Source organism: Pundamilia nyererei, unplaced genomic scaffold (assembly GCF_000239375.1).
Source record: "Pundamilia nyererei isolate P.nyererei 1_Seehausen unplaced genomic scaffold, PunNye1.0 scaffold00016, whole genome shotgun sequence".
Taxonomy (NCBI): Eukaryota; Metazoa; Chordata; class Actinopteri; order Cichliformes; family Cichlidae; genus Pundamilia; species Pundamilia nyererei.
Window position 1 is genome coordinate 4,991,711 of NW_005187417.1, and position 11,790 is coordinate 5,003,500.

The 11,790-nt window shown below is 37.8% G+C and overlaps 1 protein-coding gene across 1 annotated transcript in view; it reads left to right on the forward strand.

Annotated features, from left to right (window-relative positions):
* The window catches only part of LOC102195743 (coxsackievirus and adenovirus receptor homolog), a 32,783-nt gene that overhangs the window by 5,912 nt on the left and 15,081 nt on the right, over window positions 1-11,790 (forward strand). Inside the window, exons 2-6 of the mRNA XM_005725664.1 lie at window positions 525-700; window positions 3,123-3,327; window positions 5,138-5,290; window positions 5,919-6,041; window positions 8,416-8,557. Of these exons, the coding sequence (XP_005725721.1) occupies window positions 525-700; window positions 3,123-3,327; window positions 5,138-5,290; window positions 5,919-6,041; window positions 8,416-8,557 (799 nt within the window). The remainder of the gene's footprint in view (window positions 1-524; window positions 701-3,122; window positions 3,328-5,137; window positions 5,291-5,918; window positions 6,042-8,415; window positions 8,558-11,790) is intronic.

An 11,790-nucleotide genomic window follows, 5' to 3' on the forward strand; every position in this document is an offset into this window, starting at 1 on the left:
TTTGTTTGTTTGTTTGTTTTTTTGGGGGGGGGGGTTGTCTGTTTAATTCTTGTTGTCTTTTAATTCTTGTTGTCTTGTTTTTCTTGTAGTATTTAGGAATTATATGGTTGGCAGCAGGACGAGTTGAGATAACTGAATATAATTTATTTTTAGAAGATATTGATGTTCTAACAATTGGAATTCAGCCTGTGATGAATAGTGGTAGATTGATCCAATGCTCAAGGTCATCATTTATTATTTTAAGTAGTGGAGTGAAACTGAGTCCAACCAGCATTGACAGCCAAAGGAAGGCATTGATGCCTGAGTATGTGATGTGACCTGTGCATTATGGGATTGGTAGTGTATTGTCTGCTACATTCCAACTGTGACTGTATAGGAGGAGAGAAGATTTATTTCAGTAAATTGAGTAATCAGAGATTTTTTTTGGGGGGGGGATTCAGAAAGCTCTATCGTCTAATGCACTACCTTATGATGTTTATTTAATGTTTGCATTCCTTTGATGCAAGTGTTCTGAATGTTTTAAGATCTGGGATACACGCAAGGCTTGCAGGTGACATCCAAGGGCCCACAGACCATCCGTAAGGCAGAGGGAGAGAGTGTGACCTTGGGATGCAGCTACAAACCAAGCCCTCGTGACACTGGGGAACTTGACATTGAATGGTCTGTGATCAGTCCAGACACCACACAGAAAGATCAAATGGTAAGAAGTAATGTGAGATCGACCCAGACAATGCTATCTATAAAATGCATACAGGATGAATTTATTAAATTGCAGTATTCAGAAGTTTAGTTATTTTATGCCATTTCAAATGTTTGGAAACATTTGGTAATATTTTGGGTCTATGTACCAGTTATTTTTGAGAATATGTTCTTTGGGACAGATTGTTCCAGTTAAAAAAATCTACAGTTAAATAGTTCCACTGTTTGCTTATTATTCGTTAACTCTTTCAGATTTTATTCTTTCATGTTAAAGTTGAGTCATGCCTATATTTTCGCATGTCAATCTGACCGGCTGTAGCACTCAATAAAAAAGACTGGCATGCCCTTCACTGAAGCGCATTGAATGTTGTCTCCATTTTCCCATTAAATTATTAGTAAGTCACAAATGCATTTCCAATAATAGCATCTGAAATTGTTAGCAAATGATTTGAACACGAAGGTCCATGAAATGAAAGAGTTCAACATCTCTCACCATACTCAAACAAAGGTTCTGAATACAGCTAAGCGAGCTTATTAATGTTGCTGTTCCTGTTACTCATCACCACAGCAGATCATCTGTTTGAATCTCTTCCTGCCCTCTACAACCTTACCAGCCACTTGCAAATCTTCTCTCACCACACCCATAAACCTCCTCTTTGGCCTTTTTCTTTTCCTGTCACATGACAGCTCCCGCTTCAACATGCTTATCCCAGCATACCGGGTCTCGTTCCTCTTCACATTTCCAAACCAGCTCAATCTTGCCTCTCTTACTCCGTCCCGCATCTGTCAATCTCACCTGAGCTGTTGCTCTGATATACTCACTCTTAATCCTGCTTATCATTTTCAGTCCCAATGCAAATCTTTGCAATCTTTAACTCAGCTGTCACCATCTCTGATCCACATAGGAGAGCTGTGTTAACTACCATCTTGTACACCATCCCTTTTGGTAGCCTTTTGTCATTAATCACTCTATTCACCACAAACTGCATGCACCCCTAATTAGGTGTCAAAAAAACCACTTTGCAAAACAATCCCTAAATCTTTTAATCTATTCGGATTTCACATCGTCTTTTTCTATTCTAAATCTCATGTGGTGCACAGTCTAAACTAATGTTCGTTCAAGGAGACTGGAGAGTTGATGAACTCTCACTACCTTTTAATTTCACAGGAATTAGTTGTTTATCCCATTTGCCTTTTAAATTAAACAAGTCATTAGTGTTTAAGACTCGGGAGAACGTTTTTTTTCCCCCTTTCATCTCTCCCTATGCAAAGTCGATGCAACGATTGACTAGATCTACTATGTATAATGTACCAATATTAAACACATTGTAAAATTGTGGTCTAAGTCAAAATTGAATGTGATATATTGTAGTTTAACGTATAAAGTAGTAGAGGCTTTGCTCCTAATTGTAAACTAGTAGACCTATTTATGCACATTTCCAGCTTCATGTCTTTATTCTTGTTCTTTACTAGGAGGTGGTTTTTGCATAATTCACAGTTCAAAATAATCATCATTTATCCTCTTCTGGGCTTTGGTACTGATTTTAGTTCTGTCTAAAAAAAGCAGTTTTAGTTTCTGTCTCTTTGAGCCCATTCTTCCTTTTTGCCAACTTTCTTCTGACTGCCTGACAAAGGTTTGAACAGCTGGCAGATGGAGCTGGATCTAGAACTGTGACTGAAATGATGGATATCTTTTTTGACTGACATCATACATAGCCAAGAGTAGAAAAAATGTGGAGCACATATTGCATGACTTTTGTGTGTGTGTCTTATAGAGGGTACTTTTACTCAGTGACCTCATCACTTTTGCCATGTTTAGTGAAAAAAAGGAAACATCTGAAAATAAGGAACAAACAATAGGTCCTCTGTAAAGAACTTACAACCAGCTAATGAGCACACAACTCTAATATCTGACCAAAAAGTGTATATAGATATGTTAATGTGTAATCAAACAATTTTTCATTTACAAGTCTTGCAAATGGGAAAAATCCTGTCATCCAGATAAAACCAAAACCTGAAAGCATTAATTTTGAGTTGTTTCTCTTTTTGATGATGTGCAGATACACTACACTTGGTTCTTGGTTAAATGAGGAAAAAAAATCTAACTGCATTTCCATTTCTTACTAACTAGTTATTATGCCTTTTGGTGCTTGGCAGGTTTTTTTTGTTTTTTTTTTTGCTGCTCCCTGCTGTTGCTGGAAATGAGACTGATGAGTGTTGTGAAACTGAGCCACAGTAAACGTGCTTTAAAAGTAAAACACTGAACTAAAAGAGATTTTTAGAGACCCTCTGAGGCCCAGATTTGGTGGTAATTCAACCAACCACTCATGGTACATTTAATTTAAGAAGACTGCATGTAACATTAACACCATTTCAGTCAATTGCTGAATTACGCTTATATTTGTCTTTATTTTTTCCATCAGCTTGTATCCTATACCAGTGGCACTAAGTACTTCTTTGGTAACCATGCATTTGAAAAAGAGCTCAGCTTTGCTGCTGGTGATCCCTCGATGGGTGACGCTTCACTGTCGATTGCTCTGCTGTCACCTGCTCACACCGCTACCTACCAATGTAAAGTGAAGAAAGCACCTGGAGTGGACATGCACAAGATGTCACTGGTGGTAATGGGTAAGACCAGGCTTTAGGTTGCATCTCGCTGCATTATTTATGTCCATCACCTTTCCAAAATGCAGTGTTCTTGGTGTTTAGTACTTCAGGAGTCACCTTTTCTATTTAAGGCTTGTCATGTCATAGTGTGATTGAGGATGGAGAATGCTAGTGATATGGTGCAACAGAGGCAGGTGATCCTCTGCGGTGACCCCCTAAAGGGAGCAACCAAAAGAAGTAGTAGTAAGAAAAAAATATTCATCTGATGACAAGTGAGTCCCTAAATTTGTGTTAAATGGGCCGATTTGATCTAGTGCTTCAACCATTTAATCTGCAATAAAGTTTCCCTGCTTTGTTAGAACATGCATTTTACTCCTTTTTATAACGCATTACAAAACCGATCGCTTAGAACTCATCATTTTTTAGAGTCCAGTAATCAATTGCGGGATAGTGAATACCTGCATGATTGAATTACACAATCTGAAATGAAGGTTCACTTACTAGCTTTCTCTGGACATCAGTCTTCATCAGTAGATGGAGTTTGCTGCGAATAGGCCGGTGTGTTTGCAATTTTACAAATGGAAATGAATGAACTGAAGGAAGATGGCTTTGTCTAAAACTAATGACACTTCACTAAGAGCCATTTGTCAGTGTACTGAATCTTAAAGTTTGCCAGTTGGGAAAAGGAACTTACTTAGTCAATCTCATCTATTTTGAAGACTGAGCAGTAACTGCAGTGGAGGACAGTCACCTCGCTGCCAGACTTACAGTTGAGTATGGTATTAAATAATGTGTCTCATAATGGAGCAGGTAATTGATGCAGTCCAACTCCCTCAGAAGTCCTGTAGAACCTACATCCAAAAGTCTAAACTGAGAGTGTACACCGTATTGTACAACTGTAGTGATGAAACATTCTTCAAAAAATACAAGTTTGCAAGCAATCTCGCAGCTAGGTCTCGGGATAGGAAGGAAATAACATCATTATTGTTTTGCAGTAATGTTTCAATTTAATAAAACATTTTTTGGGTTTAAAATGACCTGAAGAACATAATCTATCCAACCTTGGACCAAATTACCCACCTATATCTACCACAGCCTGAGTTATTTCTCCAATATTTTCCAAGAAGCATTTAAGTGTTCTAAAATTCGAGATAACATCACCTCCCTCCTCAATGAAACATACACATTGTTAAATAAATATCCATACCACACTCTTATATGTCAGTAGATAACCCATAGCTATTTTCTTGCTGACAGCAACACAAGGCAGTCCTGAGAGCCAGCAATTCATTTTATAGATTAGACTCCTTGTGCGATCGTGTATAGCATAAGTCGTTTGAAAAAAAATATCTGGAGAAATTGGGAGACAGATTTTTGTAAATCTTCTTTCACTATCTAAATTGTGCAAATGTGCAACATGCTCAGAGTATTGTGTAACATTTTCAGTCTCACCCTAATGGGTAGCAATTTCGACCCTCTCACATCTCTTCACAACAAGATGGCATTGGTGTCTAAATTGTTCAGCCTTGCCATCATTAGCCATCAAGCTTTAACTCCATAAGGATTTGAAACATTAATTTGTCTTGGAGATATGCTATAAAATCTATGAATCACCCCAAAAAAGCACATCTGAGTTGGAAAACAAAAACAAGAAAACCCTCTGTATTGTTTGTATATGTGGCAAAACTCAGTCAAAAAGGTTCCCCCTTTTTCATCCTAAAGCTATAAAGCTGTGCTGTTTTATTTCTTTTTCTTTTCCCTTTCCTTTGAAGGGGAAAGAAATAGAATGGAAATGGCAATGGAAAATTATCCATTTGTTGTATGATTTCAGCGAAGCCGTCTGTACCTAAGTGCTGGGTGGAGGGAGGGGAACTGATTGGCAATCCTGTGTCTCTGCACTGCAAGTCTGCAAAAGGCTCCACTCCTTTAAAATACACATGGAGGAGAGAAAGAGCTGGCTCGATCGCTGATGGAGCCGCACAGAGTAAGTGTGACCTCTGCTGATGTCACAATGATACTGCACATCAAAGAGAATACGTGCATGCTCGAGAGTCTATGTATGTGTATATGCGTGTGTTGGAGGTTTGGAGGGGTGGGGGGCGGGTGCCTTGGGACTGAGGCACAGTATCATTTGATGCTGTGTGAGCAAATACTCAATGAAAATCATTTTCTTTGTGAGCGTCTATTATTTGCTAACTTTGTCACCTTTTTTCCAAAAAAATACATTTTTTTTCATTGATTGCTTACATGGCAAAACTCCTGGGTGGCAATATTTGATAATAACATAAACCCTGAAGTTTTTAAAGCAAGACTATTATAATGGTAGCATTTTACCATGTTACTTGCATTTCTCCACATTAGTTCTCACTCTACAACTAGAAACATTTCCTTGTTCTTCCCAAACATATATATAAGCAGGGAACAACAAACACACTGCTTGCATGCATACGTAATGAATATCTGCTCCAAACCTGCATACTAATGAGCTTCATGTTTTTAGTTTTTTCATGTAGAGATGGCAGTTTGATCAATTTTCATTTGAGCGCCTTATAATGTACAGTATGTATACCCTGAATTAATCTATGCTTGTTGGCACGTGCTCATTTTCCCAGACAGTGTGACCGGAGAGCTGAAAATCAGCAACCACTCAGAGAGCTTTGCAGGGATCTACCTTTGTGAAGCAAACAATGCTGTTGGAGTAGAAAGCTGCACGCTGAACCTGAAAGCCAACAAACGTAAGAAAGCACGCTCACACAGACTGCTTGTGTTCACATGCATGACGGATGACGCACACATCAGATCATGAAAGACGTGGATGTTCGAGTTCATCCTCTTAAATCTCCTCTCTTTGTAGCTGTGCCAAAATCTCCTCTTTGCTGTGCTTTTCACACACTGTAACATTAGTGTGACGTTCCTTTTATGCTGTCTAACGATGATGGGAGAGGGACGCTTTCCTTGACAAGAAAAACATTTATTCGCTGAAAGTTTTAGCCTTCTGTTTTTCATCGCTAACTTTTTCTGGTGTTAAATCACACAAGTGTAAAGTTATGATAATTCTGCTGCCAGCAGGTCTGCAGACCCTGTTGGCTTTCTACAATGCAGATGAAACAAAGCAAAAGCTATGTCAAAAAAAATATGTGGACTAATTAAATACAAGCAGAAACGCTAACCAATTTTAAGTGAGATGCCTTAAATGAGGGCAATCTATGTACAGTAATACATCTAAACAAGACAGATATGAGGGGTATAGCAGAACAGTCTCACAGGCAATGAATCTGTTGACAGTGAGTGCACCAGTGGGAAGTACAGTCTGTGTTACAGCCTGCCAGTACAGATGAGATCATCATTTAGTTTAAGACTCACACAACCATCTGCATCCGTTGGATCCATAGCACGAGTTTCTCTTTGGGCCTTGTGATCTTTGGAGCAGGCCCCAATGCATCTCGTCAGGTCCAGAGCCCCTTGAATAAGTGCTTAGATGTTAAGCTTCGAGCAGTGAATCATTCATAGTCATTCATTTTTATTCCAAGTGCAGGCTTCTGTCCTACACAAGAAGTGTCAACCCTTAGGCTCGTGGCCCTCAACCAAGGATTTGCAGCATAATTAGTGGCATATTATGGAATAAATGCAGGTAGAAACAGTATAAAACTAGCAGTTTTTAACTGCCAGGAAATATATTATTATACATTCATGCTTTTACATCCAAGTCTCAGGAAACCTACGTGTAGTTTTCATTGGACTATTGGCAATGGGGATATAATTTAAAGCACAACTGTGTTCTCCAGTAAACTTGAGATCAAAAATTTCCTGATCTGATAACAGCACTCAAAATCTGACAGGCATTGATGTCCCAGCATGATCTGACAATGTTTCAGTGTGCAATAATGAAACATCCATGATATGACTTTGAGGTGGTTTGGGCCCATTGTCCTGCTGCAATATGAATCCTTCTCCACAAAGAGTGCCAACCACAGGCTGATGCATGCCACGTAGCATATCTCTATGAAAACTGGAGTGGTACTTCTTCTTGGTCAGGGTGAAAGTAAAATCACCCTACTATCATTCACTGTGAGCTTGATACACTGCAGTATCATTCTTTCCCCTGTTTGTCTCCTTTCACACACCTGTCTGCTAACACTACAAATCTCAAGCATCCACCATAAAATCCGGATATATTTCATCCCACACCAGGAGTTGTTTCTCCTCCTAAGAGGTGGACTGCTACTTAATGTATTGATCTTTGGATGGTGTGCTTACTTTCGGTGTGCCTGATCATGCTTTGAATACAACTGTTGCACTTTCTGCACAGGATTCTTGAGTACCATGCACCGTCACCTTAGAAACCTTCCGCTTATCCATTATTTGCCACAGAGAGAGAGCCCTTCTGTGTTTAGAATAATAATTTGACTTGACTGTTTCTTAGCTATGCTAAAATACTGCTACAGTTAAACAGTCAGCAATATTCTGCTGGAAACCCAAGGGATTGCCATGTTTATAACAGGTGAGCGATGGCTGTAAGTTAATTTACTTGAAAAAGCTTCTCATGAGTATATCAAGTATATCAGCCAAGCACTTTGCATGTGTTAGTGTGTGAAAGGAGAGATGTGTTAGAAAGCATTTTGTAGAGTAGGAGTGATATGCAAGTTCAAACCATTTACTCAAGAAAATCAGAAATTCATAAACCATTTTCAAGTACAGACAGACACAGACAGAGTGAGTGAAATGTGTGTGTTTAGTTAGTTTGTTTGTTTGCTTGTTTTAATCAATTTTAAATCATGCTTTTTATTTGTTTTTGTTTCTAATGTCTCTGTAAAGCACTTTGAATCACCTTGTTGTTGAATTGTGCTATACAAATAAATGTGCCTTGCCTTGCCTTGCCCATAAGTAATTGGATAACATCACAGTTTAGCCTCTGGTGTACAGAGGCACAGTTCAAATCAATCAAGATGTGACTGAACTGTAGACTTTCCGCTTGGAAAGGGGTTTAACAAAAGTATGACAATTAACTGTTTAGGAATTACAGTTTTTATACTTTTATTTCTTTGAAACAAGATGTTAAAACAGAACTTCAGGATGAATAATTTAATGTTTTTCATACTTATTTTGCAGCTCCAAACAGAGCTGCTGTGATAGTTGGCACCATTGTTGGTTCCCTGCTCCTCATCTTTATCTTCCTGGTCTTTGTTGTGCTTCTGTACTGGAAGTTGAGCAGCAGACGTCGCTATGAGAAGGAATTTTCCAATGACATCAGGTACAGTGCAGATGCAGCAGTGCATTTTAAGATGATGATGATGGGCAGATAACTTACTTTCCTAAACTTCAGCTTCTATTAGTGCTGAATTTTACCAGCGTGCTGTGAACATTTGGATAGTACATTGTGTGATGTACGTTTTTTTTTTTTTTTTTAATCAAAACCATGACACCAACGGCAGAGCTTTAACAGGCAGAGAGGCAATTAAACTGTAAGATATTAAACAACACACATCAAAGCCATTCAGATAAGAATAGAATATAAATCCCAGATATCAATTAAAACCAAACAGGAAACATGCAAATACAACAAATGTATAGGGGGGGAAAATGACATGACACTCCATGTGGTAACATATCTCTTCTCCACCAGAGCTTTTTTTTTTTTTTTTTAAATGTTATGATTCTTTTTTTTGTAATTTAAGTGTTTATCGAAGTTATGCATAAAATAAAATGTACAGTATTTGATGGCTTCCTTTGTTCTAAGACTCATAGACAGTAGTCTGGATGACCGCCATCACTTCAAGTACTTTTCCTTCACGCAGATATGAAAACAAGAGAAAGAAAAGGAACAAACAGAACACAACACACAAACAAAGAAACATGTGTACAGATAGATACAGTTTGTAACTATATACATCCAGAGACAGGGCAATTGAAAAGCCAACACACTCAGTAGCAGATGGTGACATAGCATTAGTACATGTTATTATAGAAAACAAACAAAATAAACAAACATTTAAACAACCATTCCTTCAATGATGAATATCAGCGATATCTGGCCTTATAGAACTCATATATAGCGGAGCCATTTTCCCCAGTGTTTTGCAAATTTCTCATACTCAAAATTCACTAAAAAAAGCAATCTTTTCCATCTTATAAATCTCAAAAGTTACATCAAAGTTACATCAGTCCAGCTATTTAATGTTGCTGGATCCTGTGTTAGCCACCTTTTGGTCAGTGCCTTTTTACTTGCAGCTAGCAGCACACCAAGTAAGTATTTATCTATACCCTTTATGTCTGAGGGTATATACCCTAAAAATATGGAGTTGAAATCAAAGGGTAAATATGTACTAAATATGTTTTGCATCACTTTATGGACTTCTCTCCAGTAGTTCTTAATATTCTTACAATCCCAAAATATATGATAGTGGTGTGCTGTTTCGTAGCCACAGTTTCTCCAACATTCACAACTTCCATCATCATAATTCCTTCCACATATGTGATTTTGTACTTTTCCAATATAAAGAACAAATGTTTTGGCATTCCTCTTCTGTAATTGCCAGACCTCCATCTTTCTTCTATCTTTCCTTTATATACTTTGTTGAATAATTGCTGAGATCATGAAGACTTTTGTATATTTGTGAGATTACACCTTTCTTAATATCGGACTTATAAGCATTTACAAAGAGTTGGATAAATGCCCTCGCTGTAGTGGCTATTTGGTTTTTAATGTTTCGAGTATAGAACTTTCTTAACTGTAAGTATCTATAGTGATCTTGGTTTTCTAAATGAAACGTTTGCTTTAAAGTTTGGAAACTCATAATTTCATCTTCCTTTACAATATCACATATCGATGTAATTCCTTTATCTATCCAGTTTGTTTAAAACTAGGGTCTATTTGATTTGGTGTGAATTCCGAATCATATGCACACCATTTTAATATTTTTATATCCTTCTCCACCTTATTTTCCTTTACCACTATTTTCCAAACCCCTAGTGTGGCCTTTACCCAAGGATTTCTTATTTTGGAAATGGAGTCCTGTAGATTTCTATCTGCTAGAACTGCCTGCATATGCATATTGGTTATTGTTTTGCATTCAATTTCCTTCCATGCCGCTACATATGAGGGATCGCACCAGTGCAACACTGCCCTGATCATTGCTGAAGTATAGTATTTTTTTACACATGGTAGGCCGCCGTACTCTTTGGGCAGTTGTAATGTTTTGTATCGTATTCTGGGTCATTTCCCTTGTCATATAAATCTAGAGATCGTTTTATCCCATTCAATAGAATCTTTTTGATTGATCTGGAGTGGGAGGGTCTGAAACAAATATAAACATCTTGGTAAAACATTAATTTTGATGCTTTCTATTCTAGAGCTTATGCTCAGACATGGGATATGATTGCATTTTGTAAGGTCGTCTTTGACTCTTTGATATAAATGGTTGTAATTTTTGTCATATAGTTTTTTTTGTATCTTTAGTAAGTGTTACCCTCAGGTATTTAATTGAGTCTGTGTTTCATTTCAGTGGATGTGCTTGTTTGAGCTTTTCAGATGGACTATAATTGTAGGGAAGGGCCTCAGTTTTACTTAGATTCAATTTATATCCTGTTATTCGGCCAATGTTTTTAAGACAGTTCATTACCTCTGGCAGAGACTCCTCAGGTGTTTTTAGGAATAAGAGAACATCATCGGCATAGCATGCTACTTTATGTTCCACCTCATTTATTGTAACACCCACGATTTTTCTGTTTTGCCTTATATATTGGGCTAGTGGCTCCAGAAATATAGCAAAGAGAAGAGGAGACCAGGCACAGCCTTGTCTCACTCCCCTCTCCAATGTTAGAGGTTGACCATTAATCCTAAACCTTGCAGTCGGGTTATCATATAATGCAAAATGTTATGATTCAATTCCTGTTCTCCACATTCATCACTACAATGCCGATTTTTTTTTCAACACCTTAAATCAAGGTGTACACATGCTGACCTTATAACTTTTAAAACACAGAATGGCAGGGGATACCACAAGTGTCCGGAGCAGTTTCTCAGATATGTCTTTGAAATATCCTCCACGCTACACCATTAAATTTTTATTTATTTTTTTAAATAGCAAACTTTAATGCTCAATCTTTTGCAATTTTGTATTTCTGGTTTAGTAGCTTAGGGGACTACATATTCAATTGTGTTCTGCAGCCTTTTGTAATTATAATTTAGAGAGCTTTAATTTTGGAAGGAATGTCAGACTTCCTATTTGATATAGAGAAAGCCTGACAAAGTGCAAGGTAATGTGATTTAAAAGTACTGTTTTACTACTAAAATAAAAACAGAGAAACATGTGGGACATGGTTGATTTTTCAAGCAAAAGCTTTTAAAATAATATTCTTTGCTTTATGGAGGATCAGTACATAAGATCACTGACTTCCATCCATCCATCCATCTTCATCCGCTTTGTCCGGGGCCGGGTCGTGGGGGCAGCAGCCTAAGCAAAGAGGCCCAGACCTCCCTCTCCC